We start from the raw sequence: 22,655 nt of genomic DNA on the forward strand, positions 1-22,655 counted from the left end.
TCGTCAGCCTCCCCCAGATCTTCCCTTCCCCCCTCTCCAAACCTTCACCCTCTGCAAAATCTCCCCCCCATCTTCACCTGCTTTCCCAGCCATTTCCATCCCAGCCCTGGCGTACAGCCCCGGGGGGCTCCCTGTGTCCTGGCTCCCACCAGGAGCTCCTGGTCCCCCATTCCCAACAATGCCGAATCCCTAAATCCTGGCCTCCTCCAACAGGACAGGGCACAGCCCTGTTGAAAAGCGTGTGCACGCATCCATGCCGGTCCAGAGACACCCCATCGAAACCCCCACCCCTGCATGACTAGCGGGGGAAGCCCTCACTCACTCTCACGCACACACACACATGTGCGTGCACACGCATGCAGGCGCACGTACACGCGTGTGCGCACACTTTTCCCATCTGCTCACAGCCAAAGCCCAATACCCCCTGAAATTTCCAAGGACACAACCCCATGGTGGTTCGGACATCCCCTTTCTCTCCACCCGTTAGGGCTGCCAGCCCTCCAGGATTGCCCAGGAGTCTCCAGGAATTAGATACACATCTCCAGGAGACTGCTGAGACTCACCCAGCAAGTAAATGAGAGGGCATTCATTCAGATAAATATAAAATCCGATTTATACAGCAGTCCGGTAGGTTTTTTAAACGCAATAGGAATGTGCATTTGCCTTCTTGACATGAAGTCTCTGCACCGTAATCCATAACTGATCTACATGAGCACACAGGCACGTTGGTGTTGTGTATTGGGATCGCTGGTGCTCTGGAAACCTCCCAGAATGGACTGAAACAGAGTTGGCAACCCTCCCACCCATTCAGCAGCATGGCCCCCAAACCCTGACACTCCTTGCTGGGCAGTAGGGCTCAGCCCCCACCCCACCACACTCTGTTAATGTCCCTGCCCTGAAACATGTCTGACCCTGCGGTCCAATTTCCCACCAAAATCTCGAAAACCGTGGAAGAATTCCCCTCTCCGTCCATGTGCACGTTCCCTCCAATCCACTTCAAATACCCCAAGGTAAAATAATACCTCTGCCCACCCCCATTCGTTTGCCCGTCTCCCTCCACACCAAATGAGGCCAAATCCTTTAGCTAATTCCTACACCTTTCTCCCCCTCCTTCAATCACACACCTCATCCAGACTGTTCCCCAGGCCCCTCTTCCAGCCCAAACGCAGTCCATCTGCTCCACCCTGTGCATTCAGTGACAGGCCACACGCCTACCATATTCTACTGATATCCTCACCCTACCTCTGTCGGGTGAAGGACAAACACCCTAACCAAATCCCGAGCACCCTTCCTGCCCCCTGCCACTGAAGGCACAGCCGGGTGGTGAAAAGTATTAACGCCTGTACCAACCTCTCCACCTCTCAATGTATAAAACCTGGTGCTCCTGCACAGGGAAAGCAGATTGTGAAGACCCCCGAGCTGGAATGCATGAATATTTGTACCGACATGTATTCAGTCTGGGTGCAGGAGGCACAGGATGAGGCCATCACTTTGGCCAGCAGAGGGATGACAGGTATAACCAGAAGAACCCAGGGCAGCTAAGGGCATGAGGAGTAGGAGCCTGGATATGGGACAGCATGTCTATGGGTACAAGTTTTTAATGGCACTTGAGATTGACTTGGGCTGTCAAGAGAGGTCAGGAAAAACAGGCAGAGAAACCAATAATAGAGTAAAATTCTCCCCAAAAGCAAGTGTGCTCCTAACTACTCTCCCTCTCTGCTTGTTCAGCTCTGAGCTCAGGTTTTCAAAGCATAGCCAGACCCCCAGATCGGGTGCGACTCCAGCGGGGACTGCTCCCATAACAAATTGCCTCCTCCCATTTACAACATAGCTTTTTCTTGAGCAAGTGCTAGCTCCCAAGACAGGTGCTGGCTCTGTGCCAGCTGCCACTGGGTGTTGCAGGACCAAGGCCCCATGACACCTCCCCGGGGAAGCAGGATGTCACTCTCCGTTCGCAGGGGGAGTAAAAGGGTGAGGGTTGAACAAGTCTGAATGAAGAAGCAAGCTGGGATTCACTCCCCTTCCTTATGCCCAGCACCACGTTCATGAGAATCAGCGCTGTACACATCCATAATTATCCAGTCCCAACCTTTTCAAGATACATCAAGGAAGCCCCCAGCAATCCATTAATGACCTTCAAGCCTCTCAGACATAGTTAAGGAATCTTAAATATCTTGCTGGGTCTTGTTGCTAGCATAATACAGTTCTGCACTTACACATTTACATTTCTTTCGTCCTGGATTTTTTTTTCCTTCTGTAAGCCTGTCCTTCTGCTGTCTTTCATCATTTCCAGTGGGAAGAATCAGAGGAAACAATGGAGAAACATCTTGTTCTACAAGTTTTTTCAGTTGTAACTGCTGCTTCCCAGTTACCTGCACTTCGATGCTTCTGCGCTCAGCTTTCCTGTCCACAGCCGTGTTCACAATTCCTGCCCAGGTTGTTGGACTCTGGTGAGGACACGTGTGCAGGAAGGCCCATCGGCCACTCTAGTGACCCTCTGGGAGTCCAGTCCTGTAGCCTCCATCCTGCTAGTCTTTGTGTTTCACTCTGAAGCTCACACGCTGCCCGACTTCCCCGCAGGCTGCCAGCTCAGCTCTAGAGTTTTGTTAGAAAACATTTACCCCAGAGTAGTTTATGGATTGAGTGCGCCTGTCTAAGCTTTCCTGAACAAATATTATATGGCCCAGGTAGCCTCACAATACTGGTGCCTGAGCATAGCCATTGTGCTAACTGATGGGAAACCATTTTTGAAGGCCTTATTCTTTTTAGATGTTTGAATATCCAGATCCATGTACCCATGTGTCAGTTAAGATTATAGTAGGCCCACATTCACCAAAACTGTGTGGTCATCCCATAAAGGCCATGTGTGCAATGCCTGCTGGCCAAGTTGGAGTCACTCCCAGATACTGTCTAGCCTTGTTATATGAATTAAGGGACTGTGAGGTCACCCAAGGCCCATCTTTTTTTTTCTGTACCAGAAAACAATACAGTAAGTCAAATGGATTCCACTATTCTTGCTGCTCCCAGATATGCAAGTGCCCCTGGGCTTCCTTGGTCTGAGAGGTGTGGCTGCCAAAGAGTTTTTCTGATACTTTGGAGACCTTACAAGAAGCTGGAGCAAAGGTTACTGATGATATTCTTTTAAAAGTCTTTACAATTTCACAGATGTATTTGGTAGCTGTGTTGGTCTGCAACAAAAAGAAATGTGAAAATCTAGAATTCTTGGTTCAGAAATGGTACTTCTTATTAGACCCACTAGGAAATCTCACACACACAAAAATCTCTTTTTCTGCAAGCTTTTGGGCTCTGAGAAAATTAAAGCTGGTAAAAGGTCCCCATAGGTAGGAAATAAACTTAATTTTTGCACAGAGGGAGCTGGAGATGGAAAATCTGTCCGTCTGGGCCCATGAGAGTGTCTCTGAGTTGTTCTGAGTTGCTCTTTGTTCAGGTAAGGTACCTGTCCTGGAGGTGTCCGATGGCAAACAGGGAGGTTTAAAAATCTTTCTTGTTGTTCTGCAATGAAGTTTAAATTCCAAAAATCGCCCAAAAATTGGCATCTTCCACATTTCAGGGATGTATTTGGTAGCCGTGTTGGTCTGAGACAAAAAGAAATGCAAACATCTAGAACTCTCTGCAAAATCCCTCAGTGCAAAAATGAAGTTTACTTCCTACTTATGGGGACTTTTTACCATCTTTAATTTTCCCAGAGCCTGATGAAAGGCCTTTGAGCCTGAAAGCTTGCAGAAAAAGAGGTTTTTTGTTGGGTTTTTTTTGCGATGTCTTAGTTGGTCTAATAAAAGGTATCATTGCCGAACCAAGAGTTCTAGATTTTTGCTTTTCTTTTATAATTCCACCACACTGCCACAGACCACGTGATAAGCCAGAGTGAGACCCCTTGCCCTATGGTCTTCTGGTGTCACTTGGTCGTCATGAATCAGAAAGGTTACTTAATGAGCCCCAGTTGCACAGCAGACATTAGTAAAATGTAGTCTAGTTCTTTAATAAAGATGGCAACGTTTTCAGCTAAATGCTGCTCAAGGAGGAAGGCAGTTCAACAGTGACCAGACTCCTGCATTCATTACCCTCTATTCATCCCATCCAGGAAGAGCGCACACACCAACTGCAGATGCTTCCTCAGTCTGACAAAGGGTGTTTGTGCCCGAAGGCTTGCAAAGAAGAATTTTCCAGCATTTTGAGTTGATCTAATCAAAGATATCATATTTACCCAAAGAACCTTGTCTGCCCTTTCCCTCTAAACAGCATTTATGAGCCCTCGGTAGAGGGCAGACTCAGATTACATTGTTCACTTGTGTTTCCAGCACTTCATTTAATTGGGAAAAAATTTCTGGAGAACACTTCTCCCAGCTAAGGCAATGGGTGATAGGAAAGCAGTGTTAGCCATGCAAGGTAATTCTGGTAGGTGGAACGTAGTTACTCCTTATGAAGCACCTGCAGAATGACAATGGTCTCTTCTTTAGAGTCTTAAGCAGATGTGTACATTAAATTAGCAGGCTAATCCAATCCCCTGTGCTTATTCACTCACAGCCTCAGGAGCTAACAGGCAGACTGTATCTGTTTAAATCTGCTCTGCTGCTGTGAACAGTTTGCACAACTGCACCTGTGCATTTCACAACTAACCGTTCATTATATTTCTAGTGGAAGGATAAGCCCGAAGGTTTCGGGGGTCTGGGACCTTCAGGTATTAGATCAAAAGCTACTACACTGCAGTGGTCAAAGCATAGGAAAATGCCTGAGAAAAAGCAGAGGAGAGTATAATCTCTGCTACTTCTGAAATGGCCACATCCCAATTAGGATAAAAACCCCAAAGGCCTGAAATAATCCCGGGAGGTTGGGTCCTTGGAGGCACACACCCCTGGAAGTGGCTTTGTCCGGCGGTCGTGCCGTGTTTCAGCACCACGGGTTCTAGGGCTGTCGTGTCGTACTGCCCACTTCCCACGAGAGGATTTCATTCCTCTCTCAAAACCACTCCTTGACGACTCCATGCTCCCAGAAGATTTGAATCGTAATTTCACCTTCAGGATAAAACGAGTGGTGCAATCACTGCATCATTGCCAGCTTTGTTCTTTCTGCTGAAGTTTGCCCCAGGCCCATACTTACACGGTACGACTCCAGTAGAGCTGCAATTGCTTCCTGGAGGCTCATCCAACAATTTCTAGCGTAGCCCCTAAGGCAGCGAGTGGCTTGGGGGAGATTTTGAAAGATCTGGGAGTGAAGGGGAACTCTGGGAGAGGGCAAACACCACCAACTCCCTGGAACAATCCCATGGGTCCCCCTGTACCAGCACCAGTTAGTAATCCCTTTCTCAAAAAGGGAAATTAAGGTGAATGATCACCTGCTGCTTGAACCAGATCTGCCAGCTGGAGCCCAGGCCAGCAACCAAAAGGGCCTGCCTTGTCTCTATTGCCCGGGTCACCGCCTGAGACGCTCCAGCCGGCGGGAGACGTGCACCGTGGAGCAGCCCGGGTCCTGCGGGGGCTGAGCGAGTGCCGGAGCCAGCGCGGGCCGCAGAAGGCAGGCCCGGAGACCACGGCCGCCCACAGGAAGATGCAGAAGGCAGGCAGAGCCAGAGCCAGGGCCAGGCTGCCCACCGCGGAGCTGCTCCCTGGTGACGCCTGCCAGGCCCTCTGGGACCGGATCATCCACAAAGACCTAAGAAAAGACCACAGAGGCTTGACCGGCTCATCGCTCCCGGCGTACGCCTGGGGGAGGCGGGGAGAGCGAGACCCTCGACCACCTCCTGCAGCTCTGCCCCGTGCCAAGGGACTGTGGGAAAGGTAAGCCGGCTCCCGGAGGAAGCCGATGACACGGGAAGTGGCGCTGTGTGGACACCTGACGCACCATCGAGGCCCAGACACCATGCTTTGACCAGGCTGTGTCCTGCATCGGGGCGCCGGTGGCAGTGCAGGCGCCGCCTGACGTACAGCCACGGTGAGCTCAAGCAAACGGACTGTGCTAAAATGTTTCTGAGCGAACTCCAGTCCTGCTGTCGGGAAGCAGGGGGAGAGGACGCAGCCACCGCCACTCAAAGAAGGGGCTCGTGGCACAGGCCGGGGAGGGGAGCGCGCAGCGGAGCGAGGGGGCAACAGCCCAGCTGGGACTGGAGCCGGCGCGAGGATGGCGGCAGGATCAGCAGCGGTGGCAGCAACAGCGCCAAGGCCCGGGAACGAACCGAGAAGGGAAACCCCGCATCGGGGCGGGACGGGCTAGGGGAAGGGGTATTGTAACGGGTGTGCGGGTTTCTTACGGGGGTTTTAAAAGAAGGTGCGATGGAAGGCTATGATAGAGGATGTATGTGTGTGTGTGTGTATATATATAACTAAATAGATAGAGATATATTTTCATTTTAAAAATGTTGCTTGAGAGGTTTCCAAGCAGTTGCAAAGTCCGAGCAGGGTGGGAGAGGTGAGTTTGGTGCTACTTGTAGAAACTAAGGCCAGCACTTGGCAGGGTTTTGCTGCAAGTCAGGCCCAGAATAGCAAGTTTCACACAGTGCTCGGGCTGTGGGCAAGGCTTGCCAAGTGGAGAGCCAGACCAAGCTGACAAGTTCAAATTGTTCTCAAGCCCTGCGCTCAGGAGCAAGGGCTGCTTGACTTCAGAAAGACCTTGTTAATCATTCCTTTGACTTGTTTTGACTGGTGAGGAGGGCTATGGGGTAGAAAACTTGGGATCCCCGTGTGTGGTAACAAACACTAAAGACTAGTACATATGCTAGCCGCGGTCACCTTATACACTTGCGAGCGTTGTTTTTTTTGGAAACAAAAGCCTACCAGGTTCAAAATTGAAGGTGCTGTAGGCAGACCGGATCGGGCTTCTCCAGCAAAACCTGTTCAGCTACGTGTGCACACCACTAGTTAAAAAGTTAGCTGGGACACAACAGTGCACTTCACAACCGCAACATGGGTTTGAAAGACTTTATTTGACACCTTTGCTGGGTGTCTGACAGCCTGCAAATCTAACAGCTCTGCACAGTGCAAAGTGAGGCAAGGCTACTTACTCATGGCAAGCTCTAATGTGCAACCTAGCTCCAACAGTGCTCAGTCCCTGGGGATCTTCTCTGACTTTATCAGACAGGAATCTCTTATCCCTGCTGGCTCTGCCACATCAGGAAACGAGGGAGGGCGTGGACCGGACACTCATTTGTATTAAGTTCAGTGTCTTTCATCAAAAGAATTGGGCACCATTCACATCCCCCCAAAATCTGACACACACTTGTAATGTGCACAGAGCAGGCACACGCCTCTATCAATAAGCCACGTGGGCAATACACAGCCACCCAGTTGTTCGAACTTTGGGAAGGGAAGCGTGCAGTCCATTAATAAGACCTTCCTGCCTATTCTCCTTGTCTCTATTTTTCTGCTCCTCTTTCTGCGTTCGTACCTGCTGACCACATTAGGCTCCCAAGGAGGTGATGAAGCTGCCTTGAAATGAGCCCCTACCACTACCAGCCTCTGCACACATTTAGGGACAAGCAGTTTCAGGGAAGAAGGTTCCTGTTTTGTTTTCAGGTGCATCTGGTTGCCTCCACTTCCAGGCATAATAGGACCCTCAGTCCCCACTTTTCACTTTATATGCAGAAGGGTATGGCCGTCAGAAGCTCCCCACGGGTGGTAGACAGCTTGTGGCTGCACGACAGACATCTTGTTGGGAAGGCAAGCCCCAGGATCCCAACACATCCTGTAGAAACTGAGGTCCTGGTTTTAACGCGTCTAGGGCCATCTGGTTACCACGACCATTCCCACTGCTTCTGCTTCCTGCACTCATTCAGGGCAGCTGCTTGCAAGGGCCCTTTCTTGTCTGATCTCAGCAGGATGTGAGAGCACCTCGCTCTTCCAGAGGGTTTTGCACCTGTGGATATCAAAGCTCTTTACAAAAAAGATGGCTGCACTATTTATGATCTCTGTTTTAGAGAGGGGGAAACAGAGGCACAAAGAAGTGATGCGACTCAGGCCAAGTCACAGCAGACTGAGCTGGGGAGAGAGCACAATGCCTGCTGAAGCCAAGTCCAGGCCCCTAACTACTGGTGCATACTGCCTCTGAACACCCCTACACATCAGAAGAGTTGGAAGTGGAACAGAACAGCCTGAGAACAGCAACGAGAACAGAATGCACAGACAATGACAAAGAGAGCAATAACCCTGGCAATTATATAGGGACACAGAGAGAAAAGGGCAGAGAAAGCTTTCAGGATACAGAAGACAAGAGCACGGGGTCTGACCCAAAGCTCACTGAAGTGGCTGGAACGACTACCACTGGGTTTGGGATGCGGCCCAGAGACAGGACTGATTAATAAGGCAAGCATTAAGACATTCGAATAAAAAAAAACGGAGATGGGTTGGAAAAACAGGAAAGAAAGTACAGTAGAAGGGCCTGCTACTAAGAAACTGGTATATAACCCTGTCTCCCTCTTCTCCCTTTTTGGTAACACTTTTCATGTTGCTAAAGGGGAGAGGGAGGGGGGAAGAAAAGGCATCTTTTTGCCTCCATCATCCTTCCTGACAGGTGTCACTGAAAATCTGCCCTCTTCCTGTCACCCTGAGCAAGAGCTGGTGTATTTTCACTCTGGAGAGCCAGCGCCTGGCTCCTTCAGATCTGCGTTCTTTGCTTGGCAGCCCCATACAGTACCTAGCTGGGACATTTTGCACTGTAGTGTCTAACGCAACCTCCTGAAATCAATCCATTCTCAGCACCAGATTCATTTTGATATGAACCAGGCACATGGATGATGCTGGAAAAGGTCCTAGCTTGGGGAAGTGCTGGGGGAAGGTAGAGGTGGGCTGTAGATGATAGTGGGGGATGCACCAGCTCTCGAATGTGTCCAGGAATAAGACGTCCTGTGCTGGAACAAGCCCATGCAACGGAGATGCATCACAGGGATCGTGGTATTTCAACTCGGAGACATGGGACAGTGGCTCTGTCATGCTTTTATCCAACTCCATGGGGTGGGGGGAATGCATTTGGAATGACCTTATGATGAGCAGTGGCAAACTCTGCATCCTTATGGAGGAAAAGAGGGGGAATTAGCAAATGGGAAAGGGATCTTCAAATGGTTGTGACTGCTGATGGCAATCCTAAAAAGGGGGTGGATTCGGTTCTCCAAAGTCAGTTTAGGTCACAAGAAGAGAGGCTTATCACTGCTACTTTCTTACACTTCTCTCCTTACTTAGGTCAAAAACCATGGTGGGACCATAGGGAGAAAATTTCCAGGAAATCAACATCAGAACAGGTCACTGCTCGGGAGTTTCGAGTCTCCAAAAATATAGGAATCAGTTCCAGGGGCTGCATTATATTTTCCAGACTGCAGCATTCATTTCCACTGAGGGCCTCTGCTGGAGAAAAGGCAAGGCCTGAATGAGAATCTCTGTATAAACCTCAGCCATAATAACCAGTAGTGCATAAGATGGAGCTGTCCACAAATTCATTCGATCCAACAGAACGGCTGCACATCTGAAATGTAAGAGTGGGAAAAAAGTGGAGGGGGGGACGATGGTGTCAGGAATGAGATGGGAGGATGTTCATGGAGCCCTTATTTCTGCAAAGCAGGGAAGTTGCCTGTTCAGCTGGGCTGGCTCTTAAAAGTCCAAGCAGTGGTAGCTGAGGATATTTGTCTCCTAGCAGAGGAAGGATCAGAAAGCTCCAATTTCAGTGGCCCAAGAGCGGCAGAGTCTGGACGTTCCCGCTCTGCTTCCTGGGCCCTGGACAGAAGCGCTCAACGCTGGAGGAGTTGTGTAAGCGGGTGGTATAGGGATGCCAGCTGCCGCGGGGGAGAGCAGGAAGGTTGCTATCTGCGTGGTCCGGGATGTTGTCTCTCTCAAGGCACCGGGTGGTGATGGCACACCCGACATGGCGCTGGGGGTGGCTGGCACTACTGCGTGTCTAACCCTCCGGGACGAAGAGGCTATCCTGTTGGACAGGAAGCTTCGGCGGGTTGGCGCGATGTCACTAGGGATTCGGCGAACAGGAGCTGGTCTCATAGCGGCACTTGGATAAGCCAGGGCAGAAGCAGTCAAAACAGCTGGACCAGGGGCAGCCTCCCTTCTTGGTATGGGCACCCGGTTTGCAGGCACCATGGACGTGTGAAGGAAGGACCATGGCCAAAGCTGAAAGGGCAGAAAGGAAGCAGCCACAGGCGAAGGCTCCATTTCAGCAACATAATTATTCAGGTGGGACAGCAGTCGCAGTCGGATTGGATCAGCGGCATTTTGTCCCTCAAGGATACCAAGGTACCTGACAACTTCAGTGAGGCATTCGCGGAAGCCGATACTTCTGTAATCCACTGCCAGGGCTCGGGCATCTAGGAACCCTGTAAGGGGACAAAACACGCACCCGCCGGGCATTAATTCTGATCTGCTCTCCGATTTCCCCATCCTTTTTCATACAGTTTGTATTTAGCCTTATGCCACCAGGGACCAACATGCAGGACAAAGTGGATATGTTAGCCTCTACTCCACGGCTGTCCCTGTGGAAGGGTGAACCATCCGAGGGTCTAGCAAGATGAAGGTTGTGTGGAAAGATTGGTGGTCTCTCCATGAGTTTAATGACCATGGTTTGACTGCTATTCATGCTTTATTTAAGGGGGCGTCAGCCTAGAGGACACAAGACAGCTTCAGAAGCAAAACTACTGGACACAGAGGGTCAGAAGGCATGGGCTTGGGAGAAGACCAGTGAGACAAATTAGAGCTGCCGTTTATTCCTTGGGCCTCTATTTCCCTCCTCTAGAGCAGTGCTCTCCAAATTTTTTTGATCGCGCACCCCTACCAGTAAAACATTTTTGAGCACGCCCCCCCAATATATGTATATTTATAGAAATAGAAATAGAAGTTCTAATATTTTCTTCCCGCACCCCAATGGATCATCTTGTGCACCCCACTTTCGAGACCACTGCTCTAGAGAGGGTAGGCAATAAAGCAGAGCACTCAACCAGAACAGTAAAATCCCACACTGCTTAATATTCTGGAAAACCAGCTGACTGCCCGGCTCAGCATTTGCAGAGCTATCTTAGCCCAATAAATGATGCCCCGAGCCCAGGCTATACCTCTACTCACGTCCAGACTTCGGTGCGATCTACAAGCAAAACCAGTCTGGGCTGTCATGGAGTCAGAGAGTACTTTGTTGGAACTGGGAACCTCGCCACAGTACAGTGGAGATGGGACTTTTGCTGGTTTTCAAGTTTTGAGTAGGGCATGTATCCCCCTTACGTTTTACAAGCCATGAGATGAAAAAAAAAGTCATGTTTGTATGCGGAGTCACTAACCAGAATTCAGACTGTGCAGGAAATGTATCCTGGGGGGAGGCACGGACGTTAGTATACTTTTTTTGGAAGCAAAGTCCATTTGTGAGCATGACTAACTGTGTACTCTTGACTGGGCAGATCGCAGCGGTACATTGCCGGGGCAATAGCAATGCTGTCACTGTTCTGGGAGCTGGCTGTCTTGTCGGCGGTTACACAGGACATACCATATGCCATACCTCAGCCTGCCAAGGCACAAAATGTGAGACACTGACCCATCTGTAGGATTCAAGAAATAAACCCCGTAGCACAGGAAGGCTGAAGCCTCCCCAGGGGAGAGCCATTTCCTTTTAGAAGGAAAAAAACTGCAAACTATTTTCTGGAACATTAGTTTTAATGCTTTCTGGGACAAATAAGCTACAACAATGAATTGTTGTCCGCTGTAGTGGTGGGACAGGTCAATGTTGCCTATGACACAGTCAGTGGGAGCCCGGTCATTAACCCTCAAGGGGCTCGAGCACTTCACTCTCACTCCGCAAGTTTACAGAAGTTCTCACCTGTTCCTCCAGTAGCATGAAGCATTTTTAAATGATCCACTGTCATTTGCAGGATCTCTGCCTTCTCCAGTTTGGAGGAGCCCTGTATAGTGAAAGCAGAAAGGGACAAAGGAAGAGAAACCATTAGTCTGGCATTTGGAAGGCAAGAAGCCACCTTAGGGAGTCTTCATCAAGTGGCCCCCAAACTTCCCCTAAGTTCAAAAGGGGCCAGAAGAGCAGACTGAAGTTTAGACTTCATCTGACATCAAGGGACAGGAAAATGGATCCGCTTCAAAAGACAATGGGATGTAAACTGAAAATCTCCACATTGATTCATTCTATCTGCTTCTGGGTTGAAGTAATCCTTTGTAAGACTCCCTGACAATTTTTGAATGTTGTTTTTCCACTGTATTTTACCACCCATTTATTCTCTGAAAGGATCACAAGCAAATAATATTTATGTAGGCCTTTTAATCCTCAAAGAAATCCTAAGAGACTCTATATGCCCACTTCCAGAAATGCAGCTGCCTCGGAGATGAGACACAGCTGTCACTGATGTTACACAGCCATTACAAAAAGAGCAAGTGAAGACCAGCATTTCTGGAAATGTAACTATAGGAGGTATTTAAGGAGGCAGAAAGTAACTAACCATGTTAGAATTTGGACACGGTTTCTTGGATTAATAAATAACCCTACTGGAAGAAGAACTGTGTCAAGTGAAGGGCCTTTTAAACATTTAAATATTCATCAGATACCAGGAGACCTAATAAATTAACAATCACATGTGTAAGAGAGATGACTTAGATTTTAGGAGGTCTTTCTGGCATGAATGGACAGGACAACATCTCATCCAAAAGACCTAAATAACCTGAGCTGAATGGAAGCATTAGGATGGTGACTTCCAATGGCTCTGAGAGCAAAATGCTACCTACTGCAATCATTGTTTTCTATAGCACCCGCTACAAGCATCCCTTGGAAATTCTCCTGTCCACATACCAATCGAGCAAGATCCTGCTCAGCTTATGAGAGCTCATTAAGTTATATCCCAGCATAGAATGGCTGTAAAAAGAAAGGGCCTCCCACCCCTTTGGGCCACAGCGCTGCTTTAGGATAATTCCCTTATCTGTCTGATACCACCCCTTACTGCACTGGGGGCCAATCTTTCTGGCAGGCATGCTGTAAATTAGCTCTGTATCCTCCCAGAGAGCCACTCCAATCCCCCTCCCCTGCCCAATCTGCTCTGCTTTCTACTCCCTACCCTACCTGCCGCTGTGCTGCCTCTCCTTGATCTGCTGTGTGCCACACAGAGAGGCTGCCTGTGCCTCAGGTTGGTCACCCCTGCCTTAGCACATGCTTAGATGCATCAGGAGACGTTGCCATCCATTGCTTTCCCCAAAGTTATGATGCCATCTTATCCAATCCTCTTTGCATACCTGCTTTTCAAAGGCCGTGGGGACTAAACGCCTTAGTTCAGACAGGCTGCTGTTGATACGGTCTCGACGCCGCTTCTCAATGATCTGCAAGAAAATTCCATTGAGGGGAGAAAAGCTGGGCCCCACATGCTCCAATAGCCTTATGGTTAAATCCTGTTCTTCTACCGCTCCTATCTACAGGTCCATGGATGACTGGTGCTGCCTTAGTCAGGGGGCATGTGCCCCCCCAGTGACTAGTCAGTGACTTGGGGGGTGTCCCCGCCATGGCCAATCTTGCTGGCCAGGAAGCGGCCGCGGTGCTCCCACTCCTCAGCCAGCGGTCCCACCTGCCCCCCTGCCCGTCGCCTGAGCAGGGAGCACGGCCCATCAGGGGGTGCACCGGTGCTCTCAGGGGGTGCACGTGCACCCTCATGCACCCCCTATGCATCGCCACTGTACAGGTCTTGAGTGTTCACATACACATCCAGTTACAAAGCCACCCAGTCCTCCATGAAGTAGGCCAGCCCAGTTCCCACAGCTTTAAAATCCCCATTAATACCTATAGCTTGAAATAGGCTCTTTTAATGACAGGAAACAAATGTTACAGACAGAAACGCTGAGGGGCAGAAACATCCAATGCCTTGCCCAGCAAGGGCTGGGGAGATACCTCCACTAGGGATGGCAGCCTCTTCATGCCGGACCAGATGGCTGGGGCAGGATGAAAAGGTCCTAAAAGTCCCAGATACGGCCGGGGAGGGAGGGATTCCCTGGTTAAGGTTCAGAGGAATCCTGCCATAATGCTGCCTTCTGAAGTCCTCTTTATGGGCCACTGTCTAGGGGACGTGCTAGGGATGGAGCACAATAGAGAGACCAGGGAGGCTGCTGGAAGGAAACGCGTTCCCAGAGCGATCCAGATTAAACTGGAGGCTTCTGTGGTCTCCAGAGCAGCCCATGTCAAATGCTGAAGAGTTGGAGATGGAAGACAGGAGTCCTGTCCACGTGGGCCAGACTAGGCACCCTCGGAGGTCCTTCCCATCTCTTATGGTTCTAGTTCTGGTTGTCTCCTTTGGGATATGGACCTCAGCCTTACTGCCGACAACAGATGGTTCAGGGAAGAGAAGGGATCTTTCTTATGGACTACGCAATAACGAGCATAAAAATGGTGCAGCTGGCCCCCCACTATGGGGCACGGTGGCATGGCTGTTCAATGCTGTAATGCAAGGGTCACTCACCCCTCTCCGCTTCTTCCTGGCTTGTATCTGCAATGTCGTGGTGGGAGATACCGACCTGGACACTTGGCTAAGTAGAGAGAGAGAGCGGGGAGAAAAGGGAAGGCAGCTTTTACATGTCTCTTTGTGACTCATTCACACACATGCTGGACACACACTTGTTGCAGGCACTTTTCTCCGAAGAATGGAGTCTTTTGAAATTTGAGCATCTCAAGCCCGGTCGGTTTAGAGCCAAGGAAATGGGGACATGGGCAGGTGGAGCTAGGCTGTAATTTATGTCTTGCCTTCCCCCTACCCCAACCTCCAAAAGTATCAGATTGAGAGAGATTTCTGGACAAGGCTGTCTGTTCCACTAACAGGCACATCTTGTCTTCTGGCGTCAAAATATGCAATGTCCTTCTGAGGCATTGAAAAAGCAGAGATCTGAGCTTTTGAGGCCCTGAACCGGGGTATCAGCTTTCCCCAGGCATGAAGGTTTCAGATCTCTTGCATAAGCCTGCTGGTGTCGAGCCTGCAGCACTTTGCTTCCTTTATACTAGCTTCATGAAAATGGGACGAGGCACCCACAAATCTCACTGCAGTCAGTAGGAATTTGGGTCGCTTTTATCTCAAACCCAATAATATCATGCAACTAATCTATAAGGGCTGCTCTGGGGCAGCTGTAATTACTTTACTGAGGATGTTTCTGGGAGCTGCAGGCTTGTTTCTCCTGCCGTGTGATAGACTCACAGTGACTCTGGGTTGCGCAGGACAGTATCCTTGATACAGGAAACAGCAGAAGAGTAAACTTTTAAACTAACCAAACCAGTTATTCCCCAAAAGAAGAGGTGCTATAGCTCTGCAAAGGTGGCATTCGGCTCTGGGGGAGCAGATGGGATGGGAGGCAACATTTCTCAGCGGCGACCCCTGCCTGCTGCTGAACATCCCTTGAGGGCACTGTTTTGTCACCAGCAGTGAGTCCCAGGCTCAAGGAAATGCAGGGGCTCAAGGAAAAGACAGCTACAATGGGAAAAACGGAGGGAGGGTGACCTTCGCATTCTTCTGCGTCTGAGATCCAAGGAGGAGACAAAAGACCCATAGTAACAGTGCAGGAAGCAAGACAGAGCAGGTAAAGATGAGAGAAAGAGGTCAGATCCAGTTTTTCTGGTATAAGCAACATAGTCTATCAACCTAGTGTCACCGTTCTGAGCATCTCTTGTGCAATGCGTGATAAAAAGAGCAGGATAAGGGCAGCCGTGGGCACGTTTGGATTGCAAAGGAGGGACATCCTTTGTAATGGCAGCCAGCTGGGAAGACACAGTAAAACCTCCTGGACGCAGTACATTTGGCAGGACAGCTACACAAACCCTCTGCTTGAATGCTCTTCCATGGTCCTGGGAAGTGAGAGGTGGTTCATCTTTCCACCACGGCTCCCCAGTTCCCAGAACAACAGTGCTCTGCCAGACTATTTCTGTCCCTTGGGAAATCAGGAGTGAGGATGCTAAAATCCAAGCAAGTTTATGGTCTAGCACAAAACCCCCGGGGCACGTGACCAGCAAGGAAGAAATACAAGTCTGGGAAGAGGATGATAAGCTCGCTGTACCAAAGTGAAGTATTTTTCAGTTTGGCAAAGCATTTTCACACTTCGGAAAGTTTCTGCAGGCACAGCGTCCTCTGCACAGCAGGCCAGAAAACAGCCCAGGCTTGGGCCATTAAAAATACATTTTTGTTAGGCACGTGCCAACTGTTCCCACAATATTTTTCTTATATACGATAATCCATCTTTCTACTGAATAGCGTCTCATACCCCTGTTGTCTTTATGCTGTTTGAGCATCTGCTAGGTGCGATTTCTGCATATGGGTTTGCTGCATTTGTGTGTCAACACGCACATTAATCGCAGCACCTCACAGAGTCACAGAGAAGTTGGCCTGGAGGAGGCCTCCAGAGGTCAGAATCCAACCCCCTGCTTGAAGCAGGATTACTCCTATCCAAAACACAATGGATATATAATTTATAAGCCTGCATGAGAGCATGTGCTCAATACGGACAGCATGAGGTGCTATGTATATACATGGCATAGTGCGCCTGGTGCCTCACAATCAGAGCTAACTCGCCGCGAAGCAAATGCAGTGAAACTCCATTCACAGTGAAGCAGAACCCGCCCCCCCCATGGATTGAGTGCAATCCAGATTTATGAACTGCAATCCTAGACCCTGCTTTGCCAGATCTGGCTTCTTTCTAAAAGGTTTCATTAGCACTGATAAATGTGAATGATTTATGGAGAATTAGGCTGAGTTTTTGGAGGGTTAGGATTCATGCATTTCTTCTGGTCAGGCTTCCTAATATTGTTCCGGTGGCTATTTAACTAAGAGAGACAACACTTTGTACATGTCTATTCGCTTCTCTCCCCGCTCCAGGCCCTCCGACCACTCTGTAAACCAGTGGTTCTCAACCTGGTTAGACTCGAGGCCCCCTCGGAGGAAGCCAAATCTTGGTTTTCACTCTTTTTTTGCCTACGGAAAAATAACAGAGCAGCTCTTCTGTTGCGAAGAACAGAGAGAACATAGCGGGGCAGGGAGCTCTTGATCCCCGTTTCAAATCCTGGGTTTAACCTTGCCCGCTGCGGTTGCGCACCCCACCGTGCTGACGCGGCGTGGCAGCCCGCAGCACCCTGCAGGCCTTCGAGGCACCCGGCGGGACAATCACAGCTGTAAATATTCATAGATGTTAGGAGCTGGAAGGGACCTCCCGAGATCATCTTGGGCAGGAACAAATTACACCTCACAGCCGGGTCTCCCTGTACAACAGAGAACCAGCCTGGCCCAAAGTCCCTGTGGGAGTCCTGGCAGTGGGCGCTCCCTGTGCCGTCCTGCACCCCGCTCCCTCGGGGCAATTTTTGCCCGGTCCCTTACTCCTCATCAATGCATTGGGTAGCCGTGTTGGCCCCAGCCAAAAAAGAAACGCAAACAACTCTAGCATCCTTGGTTCTGAGCCACTAAGAAACCGCAAACAATTTTCTGCCAGCTCATGCAAGCCTGAAACCGGGCGGAAAAAAGATAATTTTTTGTCGTTGTTGGGAATTTATATTTTTTTGCGATTTCTTCGTGGGTCTGATAAAAGGGATCAGCCTTGGGGTTGTGACCTCTGCAGATCGAGAGCCTGGGGGACCCCCCGGAGCGCTGCTCCCGATGCCAGCGTCCAGCAGCCCGCTGGATCCCCCCGGGAGACCCGATCCCGGGGAATGGCCCGCACCAGGCGGGGGGCGATGCCCTGCTTTCCCAGTGGGCATCGGGTGCGGGTGAGCGGGGGTCAAGGGGACGCGGGCAAGGCGCCCCCCGCGCGGCAGTGGCAGAGCGGCCCCTCTCCCCCGGCCCCGGCCCACCTGTACTCCTCCTCCCTGCCCACATCGATGGTGCCATCCGACTCAGTGTCCGACGAGCTCTCCTCGCCCAGCCGCTTCATCCTGGGGCGCTCCCGGATCAGCCCCGGCCGCCGGAGAGCCGAGCGCTGTGCTGGGCAAGGCACAGCCTCCTCCTCCCCTGCTTCCCCTACCCCACCCCCTCTCCCTTCTCAGCACGTCTTTAACCTCCCTGGTTAATGGGTTAATGAGACATCTCCCAGGAGTGACGGATTACTCGGCGGCTCCGGCTTTCCCAGGTTCTCATCCCTCCCCCCAGGCTGGTTGCAAGCCCAAAGTCTTCCTGTAAAAGGAGCAGGCTGTGTGAACTGTCTCCTGTCCCCCACTCCCCTCGCCCACCCCCGCGTGGTGATTGGTCTCAGCAGCGGTTTAAAGGGACCAGTGACCTCACTGGCAACAGAAAACCGTGGGAAAGAGATGGGCCTGATAAAGCCTGGAGTTGTTTCAGGCTAAAATCAACATCCAGTCCCACACGCACACACACACACACGTCTGCTGGGCGCTCCAGCGCCGCCGTGCCGACTTGGGATTCAGATGGAAACCAGCTTAGCTGCTGCTCTTGACTGTTTGAGAAAGTGTTTTCAAAGGGCCATTGACTGGGATTAGTCAATGGGCAGAGGCCAAGGGGAAGAAGGGCACAGGCCAGCCGAATGCTTGCAGATGCCCAGGGCTGCCTTTGGGGGCTCGGGCAGTCCCGGCCTTCACCCCAGCAGGTCAGCTCGGGTGTCCTGCACGGGCCAGGCCAGGTCAGCTCCCGTCCGAGCCGCCGTGGCATCTGCCCTCCGGGACTGTGGTTTCCCTTCTGCACAGCGTTGTGAGCGCCAGACCCTGCTCCCCGTCAAGGGGCTGCCAGTGTGTTTTAGATGCAGTGAAAACGAAACGCAAAAATCGAGAACTCTTGGTCCAGCGACGATGCCTTAAAAGGTCTCATCTCTGAACCAGGAGCGCTAGATTTTTGCATTTCTTTTCGTCTCAGACCAACACGGCTACCAAATACGTCCCGTTTAGCTGCAGCCACGTTTGAAGCTGTTCATTTAAAGCGTGGATATTTTAACGTCCATACACATTTCCCATTTTCTGTCTCATTCAGTGATCTCAGAAAACACCTGGGTGCAGCTCAAAGGCACTTTACAGTAACTTTACTTGGGTGCCCAAATGCCACCCATTTCCGTGGGAATTAGGCACCTATGCCTTTGAGGGTCTGAACCTCTGCTCCTGGGGATCCTGACCCACTCTAACAATTCCCAGCCAGCTGCTGTGTGTTTGCTAATGAAAAGGAGGTTTATAACAGAAAAATATCGCCATACAGGTTGAAAACATGACCAGCAATGAGACGTACACCCCAGTGTGCGCATACAAAAGCTTTTCGTTTTCCAGGGCGCTTCACACAGACTCTTCACGAGTCGCTCATCCTATGCCATTAAAACAGCTGTGCACAGCTCATGCCAACACCACCCGCATGACAAACCATTGTCTATTCTCTCCTGTGAGAAATCACAGAGCCAGGTGATGAATTCCTTTCCTCCATCTATCTTTGGCTCCGCGGCCTGCGCTCTGCTCGCTGATTCTGCCAGGACTGCTAACATTTCCAATCCATGAACTGCTTTTCAGCCAGCTGCAATTCAGGCAAAACAATCTGCCAACACATTTCTACTTTCCACCCCTCGGCAAATAGGGCATTTCCCCTCCACTTGCATATCCTGCCCCTCTGATCAATGCAACATTCGGTAGAGCTGAGCAGGAAATGGTTTTTCCATTTTGTGACGATTTTTGCAATGGTCAAAATAAAACTCCGTTCCCACAGAAGGATACAAAAAACTGAAACCTCAAAAATTTTCATGAGCCAAACATTCAGGGGAAAGAAAAAAAATCAACCCAATTTTTATTTCTGAAATGTCTCTTCTTGGACTTTTTTTAAAAGTGCTGTCACTAACTTATATTTCAAAATAAAAAGTCATTTTGAGCCAGTATGTGTAAACCTTTAATTCTTTTGAAAGAAATTTGGAGTCAAATATTCCTTCAAACCACACCTTCCTTTGGAAAAAGCTTGGCTTTGCTGAATGAGCAAAAGGAACCAGGGCTTTGTTCAAGGGGAGAGAAGCTGGGATTCTTCACCATCTAGCAGAACAAGGAGGCTGAGACTAGACTTGAGAGGCACAGGGCACCAAACTTTAAATCTCGTGTCTTAGGATTTATGGACAAGCTCTTTTATGGGGCTTCTAAATGAGAGCTGTGGTTGGCTGTGTTAGTCTGAAGCCGAGTAGAAGACAGGGGAGGATTTGTACCTGCTAGTCTGACCAAAGTCAATATATACATAGCACAAGCTTTCGTGAGCTGAAGCTTACTTCAGATGTAGGTACATATAGATACACACACGTGCGCACACGCACACACACACTCACTTGGGTTAGTCTATAAGGTGCAAGTCTACCCTGCCTTCTCAATGCATCTGTTATCCATTCTTCCTCCCTCTGCACCCTATGCAGCTGGGCTCATGATAGCAGTAGTAAATGGGTAGGCACAAGACATCTGTAAAACCCTTTAACGCAGGGTGTCAATAAAATGAGGGCAAGGGAAGTTTGCTGCTACCCAGAGACTCTGTGGCACCTCTCTGAGCTAATCAGCGCGGCTTTGCTGTTGTGGAGGAAAGAGGCCAGGTCCAAATGAATGGTAGGGACCACTTCCCTTAGTCTGAAGTCAGCCAGAAGGCAGGGTCGACGTGCATCTTTATAGACTAACTAAATAAGATATCTTTTCAATCACGATGCACACCTCATCCCTAGGGTGAGTGTCGTGTTACTACTTTGAGAGCGACCTCCGCTACTCTCTTCTCCGCGGAGATCCAATAGTTAGTCATCCCAGCATAGCCAGAGGAATGTCTCCCAAGGCCTGCTTTCTATTTCCATGGGATGGAGCTGAGTTATTCCAGCACCAGTCCTCATCCCGTCCAGCCACAAACAGAGCGTGAGCCAGCCGTGGAGGGACCTCCTTCTTCATGAGAAAGGAATTCACCATCTAAATTCATTCCTTTTTGGGCTTTCACTAAGCGTCGCTATCTGGGTTCAATTGAAGCATAATTGGCAACATGTTTTTCTAGGATTACTCTTCATTATGAACAGAGCAGAGGCCGGGCAGCCCACTTCTCCTGTAATCGGATCCATATTGCTGCCTGTGCTCCTGGAGAGCAATTTAGAAGCACTCCTGGTCAAGCTTGGGGGATTGTTAGTGCGATCCCAGCCACCCCAGGATTAGCTGCATGTTAGAGCGGCAGAAACAGGCACAGCACTGAGCCCATTCGCAGGTCACTTCTGCAGAGACTGCAGGGGAGGATTAAAGGGAATTAGCCGTGTGATAGGGAGGCAAAGGTTCGAGTAGCTGTCGTTCATTTTGTCTGGGGAGGGAGCGCGTGCAAATGTGCACGTACGTGACCCAGGAATGGCACGCAGAGAAGTGGGAGATGGGCTGAGCTCACATATCCGGATGCCCCTTTGTGGGCTGTTCGGAGCTGGGCTGCAGGAGACTCTCATCCAGGCTAAGAGAGCAGACATCCCTGCCCATGGGCTAAAGGCGTAGTGCAGGAGCAGCTGATTTTTTGAATTTTTTTGTCATGGTATCAGGGGCCCAGTAAACCACGAGAAGTTCATGACCAACCTCTGCCCAGAGCTGATTGGCATTTTGACATAACTATAGGGGCCTGGCGCTGCCACAGCTTTGGCTGCAGTAGGGCTTATTCTGAAGAAATCTCTCTTGAGGTTCCCAGTTTGTCTGAAAGAAGACTAATGACTGGATTTGAGAGAGGATGCTTCACACAGTTCAGAAGGAGGATTATAGATTGCAGCTGAGCAGAGCTGCCCTGGCAGGCTGACAGGGTCTTTGTAATTACACAGCTCTCAGGACACGAAGATATCAAACAGGACTCGATGCACCAGCCGAAACGGGAAGTAGCCACAGCTCCCAGCAGCCTGCCAGATGAAAACCTCAGTCCCCAGGGTCATTTCCTTCCTTGTTCCTGTCACCAGACAGATCCCCATTCACACATTGGTGCGTCCAAATAGTGGAGCAGCTACCTCCTCCTTCCGAGGCGCTCTTCAATCTCATGCAACATTTCCTACAACCTCTCTGCTTCAGGTGTTGCTATTGTACCCATCACTGTCCTAGGGCCTGGACAGATGACATGACTATCACTGATACCATTTGAACTGGTGTTGTAAGGCAGTAGAAACTACACTGACTTCTGGGGCAGCTCTCCATGGGCAGCTGCCTACACTAGGCGTTGCGACCACACTTTGCCATGAAGTAGCGGATGATGCCGGTAATAGTCCATTTACCTTGAGCAACCATTTATCCCAGGATAAGCTGCAGGCAGATGACACATACTGGTATAACTTATATTAGTGGAGCTTTCATTTTTTCAAGTGTCATACCATACCAAACTCCATACCAGCTATGAACTGACTGCCCAAAGGAGTTTTCCATCTATTGACTCCTCTGCATAGGCTGCCAAACAGAGTGAGCCACCCAGGCCACGGCCTGACCAACTTTTAGCACGTTAATTTAGCTAGCTATGCAGTTACAAAAATAGTTATACGGTTTTAACTGGAATGACAAGTGTGCATTTGTGGGTTATATCAATTAAGGTGCTAAAAGCTGGTCGGGTTGTGGTTGGTGGCCCAGCCCATTCAGCGGCCTTTGCTCCTCTGTGAAATCCTCTGAAAGATGAACTTTCATTTCTACCCAGGAGGACTTTTACAGTCTTTTTGCCAATGCCTGATGAAGGGTGTTTGTGTGCAAAAGCTTGCAAATAAAGAATTTTTGTTGCAAAAAACTTGGTG

The 22,655-nt window shown here is 50.0% G+C and overlaps 1 protein-coding gene across 1 annotated transcript; it reads right to left on the bottom strand.

The window, feature by feature from the left end:
* Positions 1 to 6,918: 6,918 nt before the first annotated feature.
* HEYL (hes related family bHLH transcription factor with YRPW motif-like) lies at positions 6,919 to 18,109 on the bottom strand. The gene is made up of 5 exons (XM_019547572.1): positions 17,788 to 18,109; positions 14,429 to 14,495; positions 13,218 to 13,301; positions 11,806 to 11,887; positions 6,919 to 10,321 (listed from the first exon to the last, which is right to left on the bottom strand). Exons 1-5 carry the CDS (start codon positions 17,865 to 17,867, stop codon positions 9,645 to 9,647), a joined length of 990 nt encoding a protein of 329 aa, XP_019403117.1. The 5' UTR covers positions 17,868 to 18,109; the 3' UTR covers positions 6,919 to 9,644.
* Positions 18,110 to 22,655: the final 4,546 nt, after the last annotated feature.

The sequence above is a fragment of the Crocodylus porosus genome, unplaced genomic scaffold (genome assembly GCF_001723895.1).
Source record: "Crocodylus porosus isolate Cpor-Errol unplaced genomic scaffold, CroPor_comp1, whole genome shotgun sequence".
In the NCBI taxonomy this organism is placed as follows: Eukaryota; Metazoa; Chordata; order Crocodylia; family Crocodylidae; genus Crocodylus; species Crocodylus porosus.